The sequence below is a fragment of the Oryctolagus cuniculus genome, chromosome 2 (assembly GCF_964237555.1).
Source record: "Oryctolagus cuniculus chromosome 2, mOryCun1.1, whole genome shotgun sequence".
In the NCBI taxonomy this organism is placed as follows: Eukaryota; Metazoa; Chordata; class Mammalia; order Lagomorpha; family Leporidae; genus Oryctolagus; species Oryctolagus cuniculus.
In genome coordinates this window covers 91,075,991-91,094,818 of record NC_091433.1, presented here as the reverse complement: position 1 = coordinate 91,094,818, position 18,828 = coordinate 91,075,991, and the positions used below count along the sequence as shown (strand labels likewise).

General features: G+C 47.4%; 1 protein-coding gene across 2 annotated transcripts in view; it reads left to right on the top strand.

Annotated features, from left to right (window-relative positions):
* The window catches only part of ZMAT4 (zinc finger matrin-type 4), a 367,608-nt gene extending 353,105 nt beyond the window's left edge, over positions 1–14,503 (top strand). For both annotated transcript variants that reach the window (XM_051832388.2, XM_051832389.2), the window contains exon 7: positions 13,078–14,503. In XM_051832388.2, coding sequence (XP_051688348.1) covers positions 13,078–13,093 — 16 coding nt within the window. In that variant the 3' untranslated portion in view covers positions 13,094–14,503. The remainder of the gene's footprint in view (positions 1–13,077) is intronic.
* Positions 14,504–18,828: the final 4,325 nt, after the last annotated feature.

Sequence of the window (18,828 nt, the reverse complement as noted above, 5' to 3'; positions counted from 1 at the left end):
CGTCTGTCCCACTCAGAGACAGGGTTGCGTGTTCCCCGCCATAGGCTGTCACCTCTCTGGCACATCTGCAAGACCCCCCGGCGTCGGATGTTGCATAGACGTTGATTACCAGGGTTGGGTGTTTGGCCTTGCTGTTAGGATGCCTCTGTCTCCTATCAGAGGACCTGGGTTATCTAAGCCCACGTTCTGCCCCTGAGTCCAGTTTCCAGCCGATGCAGACTCTGGGAGGCAGCAGTGTTGGCCCAAAAACTGGACCCTCATCACTCATATGATACACATGGATTGAGTTCCAGCTCCCAGCTCACCCCTGCCCAGCCCCGGCTGTTATGGGCGTGGGCCGGGGGGAGGGTGAACTAGCAAATAGGAGGTCTCTCTCTCACTCCTCTCAAAAATAAAAGTATTCATAAAAAACACTAATAATCATGTAACCACTACAATAGTCAAATGTAACAAAATCGCAAAACTTCCAACACTTTATTTATAATGATACTTTCAATCGAAACATCAATAGTTCAGTTTGGTCTCTGTCTCACAATTTGTCCTTACTAGTTAGAATTCACTCATTTTCTATTATTCTTCCAAGGAAAGAGAATATTTTCTCTTTCTCCCTTTTGCCTTTATATATCCTTCTCATTCATTCACTCAGTAAACATTCATCCAGCAACCATTTATTCATTCTTTTACATACATTTAATGATTAATTATACATTTTTAAAGTATATTGATTTATTTATACATTTTGAAGCAAATTTATTATTGAATATGTGCTAAGCACTTTCCTGGTTGTCGTTAAACTGTTACTGGTCATAAGATCAGTGTGTTTGGTTCTGTAGATACAGAAATGTGTAAGGTGCTGTCACCATTATGAACAATGCCCTTTAAGGCAAAGGAAGAAATAATGGTGCTTCCTGCGAGATACAGTGGAGATGTGAAAATTCGCATTTGTGCTCTGAGCAGTGCTGTCACGTATCTCTCATTTCTGCTCATGTAATTCAGTGCTGTTCCAACAGTTTCAGGGGTTATTAGGTACCTTCTGGAGGTAACCTGTCGCCTAGCACACAGGCTGTCAGAGATGGTCTCGTGTTAGTCTGCAGCTGCGTCCTTGGAGAAGTAGATTCCAGGAGAGGACTGACCATACTGGAGTTCACTGTGGGAGACACCCGGGAGGGAGAATGCAGAGGGCTGGAGGAGGAACAGTCGGTCCCCTGTTGCCTGCAGGTGCAGAGGTGTGTGGCGTTCCCGGGGCTGCCACAGCTGCAGAGAGCCAACATTCCAGCCAGAGAGGCAGGTTAACAAAGGGTGCCCTTAAAGCAGCTCGGTGCCTTTTAGGAAAATTCTAAGCTCCCCACGGCAGGAGGACAGGTTCATTTTGCTGGGGGACTGAAAGGGGCACTGAGGAATAATGCCACAGAAGTTTCAGTAGCCAGATAACAGCTTCCCAGACCAGGGTCCTTCAAACAGCTCAAGGCAAAATGGAATAGAGAGAGATGTGTATTGGCGGTTTTGAAATCCATGCATTGCCTTTTCATGATATGAATTGCCATGATGGAATATCCCTCCCACGTAAACTCCAAGGAATTGAGGCATGGAGGAGAAATGGAAGCATTCATTACTTATGAAAATAAGTAAAATAATCCATTTTTTGGTGCTTCCTCCAAATCAATCACTGGCTTGAGTTGAGGGGGTGCTGGGAAGCCAGGAGGGGAATTAGAATAGTTGTGTTCTGAGCTGCAGCAGCCCCCAAGGAAATGCAGAGATGCCGAAAAGCCTTTGAAAAGAAGAAATTACTGCAAGTGCCTACCCACTGGGCGAGGAGCTTTGGATTCCCAGGTCCCTGGCTGGGGCCAGATGGGAGCAAGTCCCTAAACTGAGGACTGTGTGATGAGACGCTAGTTTTGGGGAAAAGTACTTAAGTTCTGGACAGTGTGGCTTTTTAAGTCTTCAGAAGCACACCTGGGTGTGACTATTCTTTCTCCCTTAATCACCCCAGCAGAGCTCACAGACATGATAAAGGGATGTATTAGTAAGCTTGCCTCTCCAGGGCCTTTGTACCTTTTATGGCCTTTGTGTACCTGCCAGAAGTCAATAAAAACGAAACCAAGCCATAGGTTAATGTGGGGACTGCAAGATCATGGGAGTCCAAATTAACTTCTCCACCCAGTGGATAAGGCACCCTGCCAGCCCCATCCCTATCTTTGTCTCTCTCTCTGCTTTGGGGGACCATCAGCTAGTTCATTCCCCAAATGGTTGCAACAACTGGGCTGACCCAGACCCAAGCCAAGAGCCTGGAATTTGATCCTTGTCCCTCATGTAGGCGACAGGGGCCCAAGCACTTGGGCCATCTTCTGTTGCCTTCCCAGGTGCATTAGCAGGGAGCTGGATTGGAAGCAGAGCAGCCAGGAGTCACACTGGTGCTCCAATGTAGGATGCTGACATCATAGGCGGTAGCTTAACTCTGTGCCACAATGCTGGCCGCCTTCTTCCTCCTCCTCCTCCTCCTCTTCTTCTTCCTCCTCCTCCTCCTGGTCTCCCATGGGGTGCAGGGCCCAAGCACTTGGGCCATCCTCCACTGCCTTCCCGGGCCACAGCAGAGAGCTGGCCTGGAAGAGGAGCAACCGGGACTAGAACCTGGTGTGCCGGCGCCACAGGAGGAGGATTAGCCTATTGAGCTGTGGCGCCGGCCTCCTTTGTTTTCTTTTTTTTTTCTTTTTTTTATTTTTATTTTTTAACAGGCAGAGTGGACAGTGAGAGAGAGAGACAGAGAGAAAGGTCTTCCTTTGCCGTTGGTTCACCCTCCAATGGCCGCCGCGGCCTGCGCACTGTGGCCGGCGCACCGCACTGATCCAATGGCAGGAGCCAGGAGCCAGGTGCTTTTCCTGGTCTCCCATGGGGTGCAGGGCCCAAGCACCTGGGCCATCCTCCACTGCACTCCCTGGCCACAGCAGAGAGCTGGCCTGGAAGAGGGGCAACTGGGACAGAATCCGGCGCCCCAACCGGGACTAGAACCCGGTGTGCCGGCGCCGCTAGGCGGAGGATTAGCCTAGTGAGCCGCGGCCTCCTTTGTTTTCTAGGAGCTGCCTAAACCCTGTGATGTCATTAGCCAGAGGCCTCCTGGTAGTGAGTGGCTGCTGTCCAGGTGCTGAATTTTTCGGTCAGGCAGTCAGACTGTGAGCAGCACCTGCCATGAGAAGTGGGGTTTCCGAGCCAGCATGCTGTGGCCCCAAGCTTCAGGGGTCCCCAGGCTGCATGGAACTCATGGCCAGACAGACTCCACACACACACGTCCAACTGGAGTTTGCTGTTTGTAACCTCAGGATGCTCTGCCTTCCCAAAAGGGAACGTTAATCAAAATATTGCAAATGATGCGTCTTGAGGAATGCTGTTCTTGATCATGACTGCATTCCCATATTAGGGGTATGTGTGTGTGTGTGTGTGTGTGCACGCTAGGTGTTTTTAAAAATTCACTCTTGGGGCTGGCACTATGGCATTGAAGGTTAGAACTCCATCTGTAGTGCTGACATCTCCTGGGGGTGCCAGTTCTAGTCCTGGCTGCTCCAGTTCTGATCCAGCTCCCTGCTAATGGCCTGGAAAAGCAGCAGAAGATGCCCCAAGTGCTTTAGCCCTGCGCCTATGTGGGAGACCAGGATGAAGCTCCTGTCTCTCTCTCTGTGTCTCTCTCTCTCTCTCTCTCTCTCTCTCTCTCTCTCTCTCTCTCTCCCTCTGTGTTTCTATGCTTTTCAATAAATAAATAAGTCTTTAAGAAATTGTCCTCTACTTGTTTCAGCTGCTGTAGGCAGGGTGTATGAGTTTATATTCAGAGGATCTGGAAGAAGCAGGGTGGAGCAGCTCTAGGTACTGCACAGAACCTGCGTTTCTGTAGCAATTGATCAGGAGCAGATCAACTTCCCAGCATTTACAGCTCACACGGAGCCAGGAGAGCTCCTCTTCTCTCCCTTCCTGTGTCAGCCACCAGAGAAGAAAGGTCACGGGCTAGAGACAGACAATCATGCCGTCTCCAAGGACTACTGGAATGTCATGCGATTCTTCAGCCTTTATTCTTGAGCACTAACAAAGTCAACAGAGAAAGAGGATTTTTTTCCTCCCCAGGACTCGTCAGCCCTTGAATGAGAGCAGTCAGCCTGGATTTTAATCAGAGTCTGTTTTCCATCCCAGAATTTCCTACAGTCAGTTTCTTTTTCTCTACTGATTGAGAGTGAAGGTTTATAGAGTTAGAGAACGCATGGTCCCACACCTCCTGGCTCACTCGGAGAGCCCAGCTCACTTGTGCGTCTGCAGGGAGCACACACACACTCTGCACACCTGGCACAGGTTAAGAGTTCAGCTCAAGTGTGTGTTTCCATAAAGCCCGTGCTGAGGCAAGAGGTCTTTTTTTTTTTCTTGCTAAAGTAATTCACCCAGTGGTTTCTTTAAATAGGTCATCTCGTGCTATAAATTCTTTTTCACTATAGGGAATCAAATTTTCTCCCCTTGTTCCCCAGGAACAGATCTGTCTTGGAGGTGAGATCTATGTGGATGTTCCCTGACTTGACTTTTCTTTTTACTCTGTGTGATATGCTTGTTTTGCTTGGTTCTCCTCCAGCTAGCCTGTCCCACTTACCTGTATGAGGTGTGTGAAGGAGAGGGTGAGGAAGGGGCCGGCCCATCTGGGTGACTCATTCCTTGGCCCTGTCACTTGTTCTGTGGTCAGAACAGCCCACTGGGAGATGGCCCCTGAATGGGGATAGACACAGAGACTTCCCCCCAGGCCTCAGTGAGGACAGGGCAGAGTCTCTCAGGACTGCCTGTGTCCGAGCAACCCGTTCCTTGGGTTCTGCCTCCTTGGTGCCGTGTTGTCACACTCCCCCTCCCTCTTCCTGCCTGTCTTAATTGGTAAGGCTGCCGTCATAAGGAACCACACACTGAGTGGCTTTATTGGTGAAAAGCCATTGATCTCCTAGCTCTGGAGGCTGGGAGCCTGAGATAAAGACATCATCAGCAGGTCTGGTGGGCTCATCTCTTTAGGTATCATTGATTGAGTCATTGGCTGTGTGACTCAACCTGTAAGCCCACCATCCTTCCTAAAGTCTGCATTAAAAATGTTAGATCTTGGGGCCAGTGCTGTGGTACAGCAAGTTAACGCCCTAGCCTGAAGCACCAGCATCTCATATGGGCGCCGGTTCTAGTCCCAACTGCTCCACTTCCGATCCAGCTCTCTGCTATGGCCTGGGAAAGCAGTAGAAGATGGCCCAAGTCCTTGGGCCCCTGCACCCACGTGGGGAGACCCAGAAGAAGCTCCTGGCTTCAGATTGGTGCAGCTCCGGCCGTTGTGGCCATCTGGGGGGTCTCCACCTCTCTCTGTAACTCTGTCTTTAAAGAAAAAAAGTTAGATCACAATCCTCTATTTACATGGTTAGGCTTTTCCAGCAGGGCTGGCTTCCACCCTATAACCACCCAGCGATGCCCTAGAGTCACCTCATTAGCATAAACCAGCAGGGTCCACCATGAAGAGCAAAAGAAGTCCCAAGGGTGTTGGATCTGGAGCCCAGGACCCCAGGATGCAGCAGCCCTATCAGCGAGTTTCCTTCTAAGAGATTAAGAGTCAGGGTGAGGAAGCAAGCGTCCCTAACTTTTCAGCAGTTTCTGGGCATGTTCTCATTACTTCATTGAACCCTTATTATTTTACATTGTTCCTCCATGATCACAATTTAATCTTCCTGACACCCTGTGAGGAGAACGTTACTGATGTCTTTGTTTTATAGATGGATAAACTGAGCCTAAATACAAACACACTTCAAAAAAGTTCATGGAGACAAGGAACTACAAGATAACTTTGGGTACAAAATCTTTTTGGCATCCGTGCACAGGTTGTGGGTTTTTTTCCCCCGCATAAGAATAGAGATAGCGATGCTTTGAATTTTTGATTGCTATTCTTATCTCAAAATGCAGAATGGGAATGGATTTGCCTGGGATAAGACCCTAAATGAGAACTGGGGGATCTGGCCATGTAGGCTTCCTCCTAATGTGACAATTGATTTCTTTTCTAATTTTCCTCATGTGTTTATTTAAGGGGGGTTATGCATTGATTCTGTGTCAGCCCTTGTACTGAGCTTTTAAAATGTGGAGATGGAGACTTAGACACAGGCTGCTGGGGCGGGGACGCAGAGAGTAAAGATGCGGCTGTGATGTGACCTGGTTACTAAAACCACAGAGGCGGCACTCAGGACAGGCACTGGCAAAGACGGTGGGGAAGATGGCAGTCAGGAAGGGCCGGGGGAGAGAGTGCAGGTGCTGGGCTCCACACACAGGGAGTCTCCAGGCTCCTGGTCTACACGTGAATGGGAAAGGAGACACTGGACTCTCTCACTAGGCAGCTAAAGAGTTCCCAGGATGCCCTAAAGCCTAGCACTTGGCAGCACCCTTGCTCTCTTTGCATTGACCTCAGCTATGGCTACCCCAAAAGAAGGAGGAATGGAGCCACCCAAATAAAGGGGCTCAGGGCGGGAAGGCGCAGGCATGCAGAGTGGTGAGAACACTGGTAACTCCCACATGTCTGAGGGGCTCCATCAAGTTCTTTTCATCCTTACAAAGATGGCGTTGGACTTTCCTGGGTGGTCCCTGGGGTCCCCTCTGGCTCTAATGTTTCATTATTTTGAGGCTTTATGAAAAATGTTTTGCAAAGCAAATGAATAGTGTAAACAAGATTATAAAGAGGATATTTGGCTTCTTAAGGGAATACACTGTTCATAAGCACATCAGGATTATTCATTTGCATATAAACAATGCAAATTCTGTATAAGCAGAGGAGGCCGGTTTTCTTTGGTGTTTGGGTAAGTTAATTACAAATCGTTTTTGTCAATTTTGTGAGTCTGTGCGTATCAGGAAGCAATAAAGCTATATTCGTTTTAAATATTCTATACTTTGTATGTTTACATCGTCTTGAATGTTTACAAGAGCTGAGTTAGCCTGAACCTTCATAAATGGCTTCTTCATTTCGTGGGTTACAAATATATGAGATTTGTCCTCCTAAGGCTTCAGATGAGCTTGCCTTGTGTTTATCAGATGCCAGAGACGTCAGCGGAACCCCATCCCACTCTCATTCATCCTGAATCAACTGAGGACCACCCAACAGAGCCTGTAACCCCTTAGAATCCAACACGCAAACTTCGCTTTTTTTTAACTAATTAATTTTTTTATTTTTGACAGGCAGAGTTAGACAGTGAGAGAGAGAAACAGAGAGAAAGGTCTTCCTTCCATTGGTTCACCCCCCCCCCCCAAATGGCTGTTACAGCCGGCACGCTGCGCCGATCCGAAGCCAGGAGCTTCCTCCTGGTCTCCCATGGGGTGCAGGGCCCAAGCACTTGGGCCATCTTTCACTGCACTCCCAGGCCACAGCAGAGAGCTGGACTGGAAGAGGAGCAACCAGGATAGAATCTGGTGCCCCAACTGGGACTAGAACCCAGGGTGCTGGCGCCGCAGGCGGAGGATTAGCCTAGTGAGCCGTGGCGCCAGCCTGCAACCTTCGCTTTTAACTCCCACGGTCTAAGCATCTTGCTCTTGCTGTACATTTGAATAAATCCTCTTGGTCTCCTCCTAGCAATGCCGCTGCAGTTCTTTGTGGGTGACTTACATGCCTAGACTAGTGTGCTGGGTGTCTGGGTGCTGTTCAGCGATGTTCTAATGGCACAAAACCATCTCCCTGGCCACTCTCTCTCTGTCTCTCCTCCGCTTTCTTCCTGCAACACCCTCATTCCCCTGATGTTCATCCTCAGAAGAAAAGCCCACTGCTCCCTTTGTCTTGCATGGCAGTTGGCCCATTGCTTCCTGCAGCTCATGCATTTCCTTGGGGTGTTCTGTCTTCTACGCCCGAGTGGCCGCTCACCATAATCCCTGTATGTTGTAGGGCGTTGGGGTGACTGCAGGGCGGGGCATCACTGGAGGAAGCATACCTTCAGCAAGAGACCCAGAGAAGTTGGGCAAGTGAGAGGAGTGGGGAGAAGAGTTTCCAGGCAGAAGGGGCAGCCTGTGTCCTGCAAGGCAGCCCCGGAGAACGGGGCAGGTTCAGGAGCCACAATCAATCAAGGGGACTCAGGGTGACCACGAGGAGTAACTGACAAAACTGGGACTGGACGAGGGGGCAGTGGGCACATCCCCAGTGGCCTTTGTGTTCAGTTGAGAATATTTCCATTTCTTTAAAAATATCTATTTCCTTATTTGAAAGCCAGAGTTACACAGAGAGAAGGAGAGGCAGATAGAGATCTTCCATCCGCTGGTTCACTCCCCAGTTGGCCACAATGGCCGGAGCTGTGCCGATCCGAAGCCAGGAGTCAGGAGCTTCTTCCGGGTCTCCCACGTGGGTGCAGGGGCCCAAGCACTTGGGCCATCTTCTACTGCTTTCCCAGGCCACAACAGGGAGCTGGATAGGAAGTGGAGCAGCCAGGACTCGAACTGGTGCCCATATGGGATGCGGGCACTGCATGCAATGGCTTCACTCACTGTGCCACAGCACTAGCCCCTCCATTTTTTCTCACTGGTGCTGGGAACCCCTGGGGAACCAGTGGGATGAAGCAGCTGATGCCAGAGAGACTACTACCGCTACGTTAAAGGCCTGGATTAGGCCACAGAGCAGGGCATACAGAGGAAATGGCCCATTTAAGCGTGAAATAGGAAGCCAATAAGATTTGTGATTGATTGTCTATGGACTGCAGGAGAAAAAAGAAAGCACCAGGCAAAAGCCTGCGTTTCCGTCGTCAATACTTATTTGTCAAGTTCATGAGCACAGATAAAGAAAGAAGAGAAATTGGGAGATGTTCGGCTTTGGAAATATAATTTCATTTGTTTGATCATTGCACTATCTTAATAAATTGAACAGAGGTGTTAAGTCCTTGGGGGTCGTTCCCTTCCAAGGCAGTGGGTTAAATGAGTTCAGAGTCAAGACTGTTTAGCAAAATATTAGTGGGAAATGCTTAGAACCTGACAAGTTCTGCTCCTATCATTTATTCCATAGAAGCCGTGGCCCGTGATTACATTTTTATCACTTTGAACTTGCTCTTTAGCTACCAGAAAATATGCTTTATAATGGCTGAAGTTGCTCTGTTCTGGTTTTTTTTTTTCCTGTTTTAGATTTTTTTAAAATTTATTTGTTTGTGAGGCAGAGTCACAGACAGAAAGAGGGAGAGACAGAGAGAAAGGTCTTCCATCCTCTGGTTCATTCCCCTAAATGTTCTCAAGGGCTGGAGTTGGGCCCATCTGAAGCCAAGGGCCAGGAGTTTCTTCCGGGTCTTCCACATGGGTGCAGGGCTCAAGCACTTGGACCATCTTCCACTGCTTTCCCAGGCCGTTAGCAGTGAGCTCAATTGCAAGATAAGCAGCCAGGACTTGAACCAGCACCCACATGAGATACTGGCACAGCTCAACTTACTACTGCACAGCGCTGGCCCCTGCTTTGTTTTTTAATTGGTTCATCACACAGTTGCAGACATGGGACAAATGAGTCATCTGATTTTCTCCAGCCACTATCTTCAAATCTGTTTGGTCAAAACACCTTTTGCATCCCTCCCTCCAACCTTGGAGATGTCTTCGGGAGATCCTGCTCATTTCTAGTCACGTTCAATGGCGAGGCTTTTCCAGGGTCCTTTCCAGTCTCCATCAAGACCTCTGTCTCTTAGCCAGAGCAGAGCCTCCCTCGCCTGAAGGACCTTCTGGGTTGGCGAGGGAGAAAGGGACAGTAGTGGAAAGAGTAGCTGCCATCTTCAGTCAATGGGTTCTGCAGGTGTGACTCTTTATTTTTGTAGAAAAATAGCACAAGTGAACTGGTAGCCGCCCTGGCCTTATGTTTGTGGTGAGCTGAATGACAGTGACTAAGATGCTACCGAATCATCTCTGCCAATTGGAATCAACTGCCAGACCCTTGGAGAACAAAGGCTGCCCCTCACCACAAACGGAAGCTCGTTCATAAATTCCTCTTGCCTTCCTTCAATTTTCTATTTAAAGCAATGTCTGAAAATGCATGAATAATACAGCTTATCTCAGAGATGAAAGATTCCTCTTGGACTGAATGGCTGCGTACTTATTAATAGCTGTAAGTGTGCCATGTTCTTTTGTATCGGGTGGGCTGCTGACTGAAGTAGGAAGGGCCCTTTGTAGCCATAATAACAGTAACGGATGAATCATTGTAAAAGCTATAGGGCATTGAAAGGCATTTTAATTTGTCACTGCTCCTGTGTGTTCTGAAGGGATCTGAACAATTATGCTGACTACAAGAATAGTAAGAGGGTGATATTTTCCTCATTATGTGATTAAGTTCTTAATATGCCACTTTTACTATAAGTTTAAAAAGAAACCCAAAACCCTCTCATCCAGTTTCCTCTAATGATCTAATCAGGACTAAAGACCGCTGAGCAGCGGACATGCTCGGTCTGCTTCCTGCGACGTGCAGTGCTCTACTTCAGACTCAAGTTAGTTTGCGAAGCGTTCAGCTTTGCGGTTTATGGAAATGAAACTGGACTTGGTTGCTCCGTGAGAACATCCAGCCTTTATGTCCCATTAACTCGTGAAGACGACAACTCGCAGGGCTTCCTTCCTCAGTGACTCCTGCAGCAGCACATGAGATGTTCAACAGGATTTTTCTCCTTAGAACAGCTCCTGTGGCCAGCGCGGTGGCTTAGTGGGTAAAGCTGCCGCCTGCAGTGCCAGCATCCCATATGGGCACCGGTTCAAGACCCGTCTGCTCCATTTCAGTACTTTTCAACCATTCAAAACATACTGTGTGTTTTTAGGTGAGGGATAGAGTTTTCCTTCATGGCATTTGAATTTTCTTTTCTTTTTTTTATTTGACAGGTAGAGTTAGGCAGTGAGAGAGAGAGACAGAGAGAAAGGTCTTCTTTCCGTTGGTTCACCCCCCAAATGGCCACTATGGCAGGAGCTACACCGATCCAAAGCCAGGAGCCAGGTGTTTCCTCCTGGTTTCCCACACAGGTGCAAGGGGCCAAGCACTTGGGCCATCCTCCACTGCCCTCCTGGGCCACAGCAGAGAGCTGGACTGGAAGGGGAGCAGCTGGGACTAGAACCTGGTGCCCATATGGGATGCTGGTGCCGCAGGTGGAGGATTAACCAAGTGAGCCACTGCACCGGCCCCAACGGCATTTGAATTTTCTCTGACCAGGGTGTCATCCAGACATTCAGATCTTAGTGATGACGATGGGAAAATATAAGAAAGGGGGGGGTGGTGCTGTGGCGTGGTGGATTAAGCCTCTGCCTGTGAAACCGGCATCCCAAATAGGTGCTTGTTTGAGTCTCTGCTGCTCCACTTCCGATCCAGCTCCCCGTTAAATGCACCTGGGAAGACAGCAGAGGGTGGCCCAGTGCTTGGGCCCCTACACCCACATTGGGAGACCTGGAAGAAGCTCCTGGCTTCTGACTTCAGCCTGGCCAGCCCTAGCCATTGTGGCCATTTTGGGAATGAACCAGAAGACAGAAGATCTTGGGGCTGGCACTGTGGTGTAGTGGATAAAGATGCCTGCAGTGCCAGTATCCCATATGGACACAGGTTTGAGACCCAGCTGCTCCACTTCCAATCCAGCTCTCTGCTATGGCCTAGGAGAGCAGTGGAAGATGGTTCAAGTCCTTGGGCCCCTGCACCTGTGTGGGAGACCCAGAAGAGGCTCTTGACTCCTGGCTTTGGATCAGCTCAGCTATGGCTGTTACGGTCATTTGGGGAGTGAACCAATGGAATAGAAGATCTCTCTCTCTCTCGCTCTCGCTCTCACTCTACCTCTCTCTATAACTCTTTCAAATAAATAAAAAATAAATCTTTTAAAGATATATATATATATCTTTTAAATCTTTTAAATATATATATATATATATATATATATATATATATATATAGGATTCTTACATCTTCCAATACTTTGGCTGCCTTCCTGCCTAAAGTATGGCTTAGCACTGATGTCAACTACTAGAAGATGTTGTTTTGGCCACATTTTAGCATTTCAGCCAGAGTACATTTTTTTTCTTTTAAAAGATGTATTTATTTGAAAAGCACAGTTATGGGGAGGTTGGGGGAAGAGAGAGAGAGAGAGATCTTCCATTCTCAAAAGGGCCACAACACTCAGGGTTGGGCCAGGCTGGAGCCAGAAGCCAGGAGCATTTTCCAAGGTCTCCCACATGGGTGTAGGGGCCCAATTACTTGGGCCATCTTCCACTGCTTTCCCAGGTGCATTAACAGGGAGCTGGATCAGAAGTGGAGCAGCAGGGACTTGAACAGGTGCCATATGAGATGCTGGTATTGCAGGTGACAGCTTTACCTGCTGTGCCACAACACCGGCCCCTGTACCCACGTGGCAGATGTGGATGGAGTTCCTGGCTTTGGTCTGACCCAGCCGTTGCATCTATTTGGGGGAGTGAAACAGCAGATGGAAGTGCACCCTCTCTCTCTCTCTCTCTCTCTCTCTCTCTCTGACCTTTTCTCTCTATAACACTGCATTTAAATAAATAGACAAATCTTTTAAAAAATAAATAGATAAAATGTAGGAAAATGGTACAAACATTAAAGGTATTTGTGGGGATATAAATTATATTGTAAAATAAATGTGCAATTCTTGACCCATATGCAGGGACCTCAAAAAGTTTCTGGAAATAAAACAAACAAAAGAAAAAAAGATTATTTTGGTGCCAAAATTTTTTTAAATCCATCTATAATCTTTCATAATTCACATTTTCCTGACCTTTTGGTGTACCCTCATAGTAGGCATGCAGCAAGCAGAAGTATCTCCTTACCATAAAGGAAAACAAAACTAAAAATATTTGTTACAGCAGTCATCAGTTTCATCGAACATAAAGGAAGAAACTTTTTTTCCTATTTATCGAACAGAAAATTTTGAACAAAAAATGGAGAATGAGGTTTGTGTGAATTTGAGGTCTAAGTACTGTCTTGCCATTCTGTGCTCTCAACAGGAGAGCTCTGTGTGAGTTCTGCGTGGGCTAGGGGAGCGTGGGAGACAGAGACACACGGGGTGGAATGGGTAATCGTATGGAATCACGAGGGAGGCTCAGCCTGTGTTGCCTTCTGTCTTACAGCCTGAAGAATAAATAGTGGAAACGCCAATCAAGAGACAGACGGGGACGCCAGCATTCTCTGCCGTGGAGAACTGCTATCAGCCGCCGGAGGAGGATTCTTCCTGGGACAATGAACACTTCTTACCGGGATTCCCAGACTAACATAACTGGTCTTGACTTTTGGAAAGTGAAATTTTTGGTTTCTTTTCCTTCTTCTTTTTATTTATTTATTTATTTATTTGGAATTTCGTGGTAAGTTATGACATTTGGATGGGTTTTTTATGCTTTCCTGATAGCATATTTAGCACATATTCTCCATTATAATCCTATAGCAAACAGTCGGAGCATTATTCAAACTTGATGGGAACATTTCCATTTCCAATTTATTCTAGATGTCTTCAGAGTACAATCTATTAAATCCTTGATGACGATAATGTAAACTTCCTCTGTCCAGAAATAAACATTCTTTTTTCTTTCCCCATGAACTTGAACATGACTCGGACAACGTGCCCTGCACCAGAACAAATCACTATTAGTGGGAGATAAACAATGGACAAATCTCAGTCCTTTGCCTTCCAAAGGGATTGCTCTCTGAACACGGAGGATGGAGAAGAATATGCATCCATTTTTTTCTAATCATTCAAAGAACAGATTTTCAAGGTTAAGCCAAGTTCTCTTCACAAGCCGCCAAATCATAGCTTAGGAAAAGAATTAGTTTGCTTGCATGATGATCCTCTTAGGCAAAATGTCTTAGCAGCAGCTGACCTTGGGGAGATGTTTTCCTAAAGGCGTTTAAAAGAAGAGCGATAGGCTGCAGAAAGAGGCGGAAAGAAATGGATATTTCTTGCAAGGGCTGCCAACGGTCAGCTCTAACTTGGGGTGCTGACGAGGTGGGAAGGAACGAGTGAAATGGGAAGTCCCGTTGCTGACCCGAGATCCAGCCCCCTCGGAAGGAACAGCTCTGGACAGCAGGAAAGACTGCAAAATCATCCCTGTCTGACGGCGCAGGGCGGCCAGCCACGACAGAGCTCTTTCTCCTCCGAGGTGACCGCACGTGCTGTCCTGTGCGCTGGCGGCTGCCAGGCAGGTCCTCGAGCTCCCGCTGGGCTCTGCCCAGGGCTGCCCTGCACCTGTGCCTTGTGGGCCACAGGCACTTGTTCTCTTGCTGTCAAGGATGTCCTGGACGTCTCTTGGTTTTCACAGCCCAGTGAGCAATAAATGAAATGACACAGAAGTGCACAGCGTTGTTATTAAGGTGCCTGTTTTTCCGTGTTGGAACGTTGGCGCCTTTTATCCCAGAAGGATGTGTTGGGGAGGGCCCAGGGCTGCCGGGTGTCTGCCTGCAGGGGGAGGCCGCCACCCCAGCCAGAAGGGCTTGATGGCGAGGGATCTGCTGTCTGGCACTAGCTTTTCTCCGATCGTGTAGAATAAAGCTTTTATTTGTCAATCTGCTGTAAAATAAGCATTTTTTTTTTAAAAAAAAAAAAACCCTGTTTCTGTTTTGTTTAGTGAGCGAGCTCATGCCCTCTGGGTGTTGTGTGTTTTCATTTTAATAACCTGATATAGAAAAGTTGTGAACATAGGGTTTTTTGCTTTCTTGTAGGGCTGTGGCAAAAACCCTTTTCAGATAAGTTTCCAGCTTGTGATCATCGCTGATTTCAGAGTTCCTCATGCCATCACCATCACACCCTTAACAGCCAGGCGAGGGGAAGCGAATGCCCTGATGCAGGTTTTGGTCCCTTGTTGGTTTTCAGATTTCTTTCTTTCTTTCTTTATTTTGACAGGCAGAGTGGACAGTGTGAGAGAGAGACAGAGAGAAAGGTCTTCCTTTTCTGTTGGTTCACCCTCCAATGGCCGCCGCAGCCGGCGCACCGCGCTGATCTGATGGCAGGAGCCAGGTCTCCCATGGGCAGATAAGGGACTTTGTCATCCCACTATACCGAGCTGAGCGTTGTGCAGGAGGCACTGGGGGCATCCGTGAACTGGGACATAGCTGCTTGTCGCTGTTCTTGGGTTCGGTTTGGTACGGTTCCATTTGTTTAAGGAAACTGTAGCTGATTTCCAGGTGGAAATATTTCTGAGTGGTCGGAAGTGGGACGGTCAAGTCCATCTTGTCAAGGGACCATATTAATAGGGAAGTGGTGAGACGCGTGGAGACCGGCTGTGGCCTCGGCCCATGGTGAGGCTTCCTCCCCCTTGGATCTGCACAGGTGGCAGAGCCGCTGGATGCCAGTAGCAGTTCCTGGAGAGATGAGAGCCCAAGTCCAGGGGATTCTGCAGCAGCTCCTTTCCAGGGAAGTATGCAAGAGCCTGATCTGTTGGAGAGTGAAAATACCCCCCCCCAGATTATCAATACTTCAAGCCCCTCTACGACCCCAGAGTACAAGGGTACTTCAGAGTTGATGGAATCAAATTAAACAGTAAGTTGGTTTCCATGCAAAAAAAAAAAATTGAAATCCATGATTATGAGGCATCTTCAAAAAGTTCATGGAAAATGCGTGTTATGCAAAAACTATGCATGGATTTCAAAATTTCTGCACCACGACCACTTACCTTTTCATTCCGTCTTCCCTGAACTTTTTGAAGTGACTCCTACTCATAGTAATGGTAATGGCATCAAACCCAGCACGGCCCAGTTGAGATTTGTGCTGCAGGGCAGGGGAACAGCAATGATGGAGTGTGGTGGACTCCCTGGATCCTGAATGACAGTTCTCGTACTTAAAAGGATGGCTGTCACGTGCTTGAAGCAGTCCGTTTTCCAAGAGACGCATCACTCCTGCAGTGTTGCCCAGGCAGGTCATTCCTCCTCAATACAGAGATGAGCTTCGGCATAGCACCCGTGCTGGTGACCCGAGAGGCTGCAGGGTGCATTGTGTGCAGCCCAGGAAACCATGTGTCGCATTTGTGAAGCAATCTTCCAAGTAGAGAATGCTACAACGATTCCATTTGCAGATAAAATTGCTCATAAAACTCTCTCCTCCCATGGCTCGACCACAGAGACCAATGTGAGGGTTTGCTTGTCGTTTGCCTGCTCCATGAAGCACAAACGTCGAGCAGAACTGCCACGGTCTTTGCAGCTTCCTAGGGGACGTGAGTGTGTCAGGCCAACCAGATCAAAACAAAACACAGGAGACACTTGACAGGCGCGGATAACACTCTGGAGGGAAATTTGCGCTGGGGACCTGGGGTGTCCACAAGGGCTCATGTCCCTTCCTAACCTAACCTCCTGAGGGAGATCAGTGTGAACAGAGAACATGGGGACCCCAATAAGGCACAAAGCTCATATGAACTTCTAGGTAATTACCAAAAGCCCGCATTTCACCTTCCACCCCAGCTAAAGCCATCATTCATTTGACCGACTTGTGTAAGAAATTGATTACTTTTCTTTTAAGCCCACCCTAAGAAAGGTCCAACCAGCATATTGTTGTGGGGACAGATCTTTTTATTTTTCTGGTTCTTACCTAATTTATGCATCCTAAAGGCATGCTCAACTACCTCATATGTCTGTGATGTGGATTAGCTAATTAATAAATATTATTAAGTGCTTAAAAATGGACAAGGAACTCTTTCTCTGTCGATGTTGCCTTCATTTGCTTCCTAGCTTGTGAACTCAACCATCTGTATTATTCCATTGGGATACTTGTGTTTTGAAACTTGGCTTTCGATTTATGCGAAAGATCTTGACATGACGTGAAATTCTGAGAGTCCCAGCACAGACCGAGAACATCGACCCATGGCTGGCAAATGGAGGAAAACACACAGCATCTAGAAGCAGACCAGAAATACTTGTAAACAGGCGTTTCCCAACGTGGAAGTCACCGGGACTTATAAAGAGTGTGTGAAGTGGTTTCATGCTGGAACGGCTCAAATGCCAGTTTGCCAACAATTTATGTGCAAAACATTGCAGTGTATTTAAGCTTATGCCTTCGTGATATGGTAGCCCTTGCTTTCTCAGCATGTTCAGATAAAGATAAGGGACATCACAGCTGGCTTGCCTGCTTCTCCGCTTCTGCCTGGCAGCTGTGAGATGAACATTGCCTTGAGAGGGTCTCTATAGAGAAGTTATCGGACACTTGTCATGTCTTTGCTTTGTTTTCGTTTCAAGGATATAGCCTGAAGAGAAAAGGATGGAATTAATACCTAATCATTTCTTGCTAACACCATCCTAAGATTCTATGGTGACTAATTAAAGCAGATAATTTCACTACTGGCCCTACTGGCTGTATGTTACTGCTGTCCCGATGCCCTGTGATCCATTATTCTTTCATCACTGTTCTGAGTAGCTGGTTTATATGTTAATTTCGATTCCTTGACTTGATTAGTAATACATTCCTACCTTTAAAAGCCACTTTCTCTAATTTTCAAATTGTAAAAGAGTAGAAAAATTGAAATCTGATTTTACCTCCTGGCTCTCCGACTATTGCTGTCAGCTTAGCTTGTTTCTAAAGAACAGGTGCACTCTGTCACACGCAAGCTGTCATGTCCAGTGTGGTTGTGTGAAGTCCAGGCTGGGGCTTCCTCCCCCCCTTAGGTAATCACTAGGATCATGGAGGTTCAACTTCAGAGTTGAGGGAGTGTATAAGGCCATATGTTTGGCTACTGAACTGAATGTTTTTTTAACTAAAGAAAATTGTGAAATTGCTCCACATAACACATGGCTTCTGCTCTTGCTTGTTTGCTTACAACTCACTTCTGAAACATTTCCGCCCACTTGCTACTTGAATGTGTGCTCTACAAATGATTGAATGTCTGACCATAGGCCCACTGTCAGTGAGTGAGCATCGTAAAGTGACCTCATGCTTGAGAGCTCAGTGGCCCCAGGTCATAGTGTCAGACCAGGTTTTGGATTGGATATTCTCCTATTTCTTAAAATCGTCTTCATAGTTGGATAAGGCGTTAATCAGGGCCACACCATTAGAATACTGATGATTTTATTGTTGATTGACCCAAGAGTTGCCATGTAGTAGTAAGAGTTCCAAGGAAATTGCTAATACTGCATATGTGTCAGCAAAGCAGTAGGAATACTTTCCTGTTTTGCCAAAAATACAACCTCTTTGGTTGAATCCAAGAACATTGGAGTGAAAGGCGAGCTTTTGTGAGGAAGGCAAACAACCACAGTTCCTATCCGAGGCAGAGCTGTCAGAGCCCCAGGACCACACAACAGAGACACACGTCTTACCTTCTAGGCTCTCCTAGCTCACCGCAGAGCATCAGGAGGCTGAAATTCTTCCCTTGTTCTTGTGAGTTAGCTCTTGTCACTTGTTAGGTCCACTTTGTAGCTGTCATGTTGACTGAGTGTAATGACCACAAATCCAGCATTTGGGAGTGTCTATTTTTTCCCTTCTTCCTGCCATTCCTTTGCTTAACAAGAGCGCAACGCTATCCAACAAGTGACTATTGACTAGAGGATGTCTTCAGTATAGTGAGAATATTTATCATGTTGGAGTCCTACTTCCATTGAAAGTCAACAAATGCCCACTTTTGATGAGGGGTGTGTGTGTGTGCGTGTGTGATTTATTTATTTGAAATAGAATACAAGAGAGGGAGAGACTAGAGAGAGAGATATCTTCCATCCACTGGTTCACTCCCCAGATAACTAAAACATCGAGGACTGAATCAGGCTGAAGCCAGGAGCCAGGAGCTCCATCTGGGTCTCCCACATGGGTGACAGGTGCCCAAGCACTTGGGCCATCCTCCCTCTGCTTTTCCCAGGCTCATTAGCAGGGAGCTGGATTGGAAGTGGAGCAGCGAAGACACCAACCAGCACTCGTA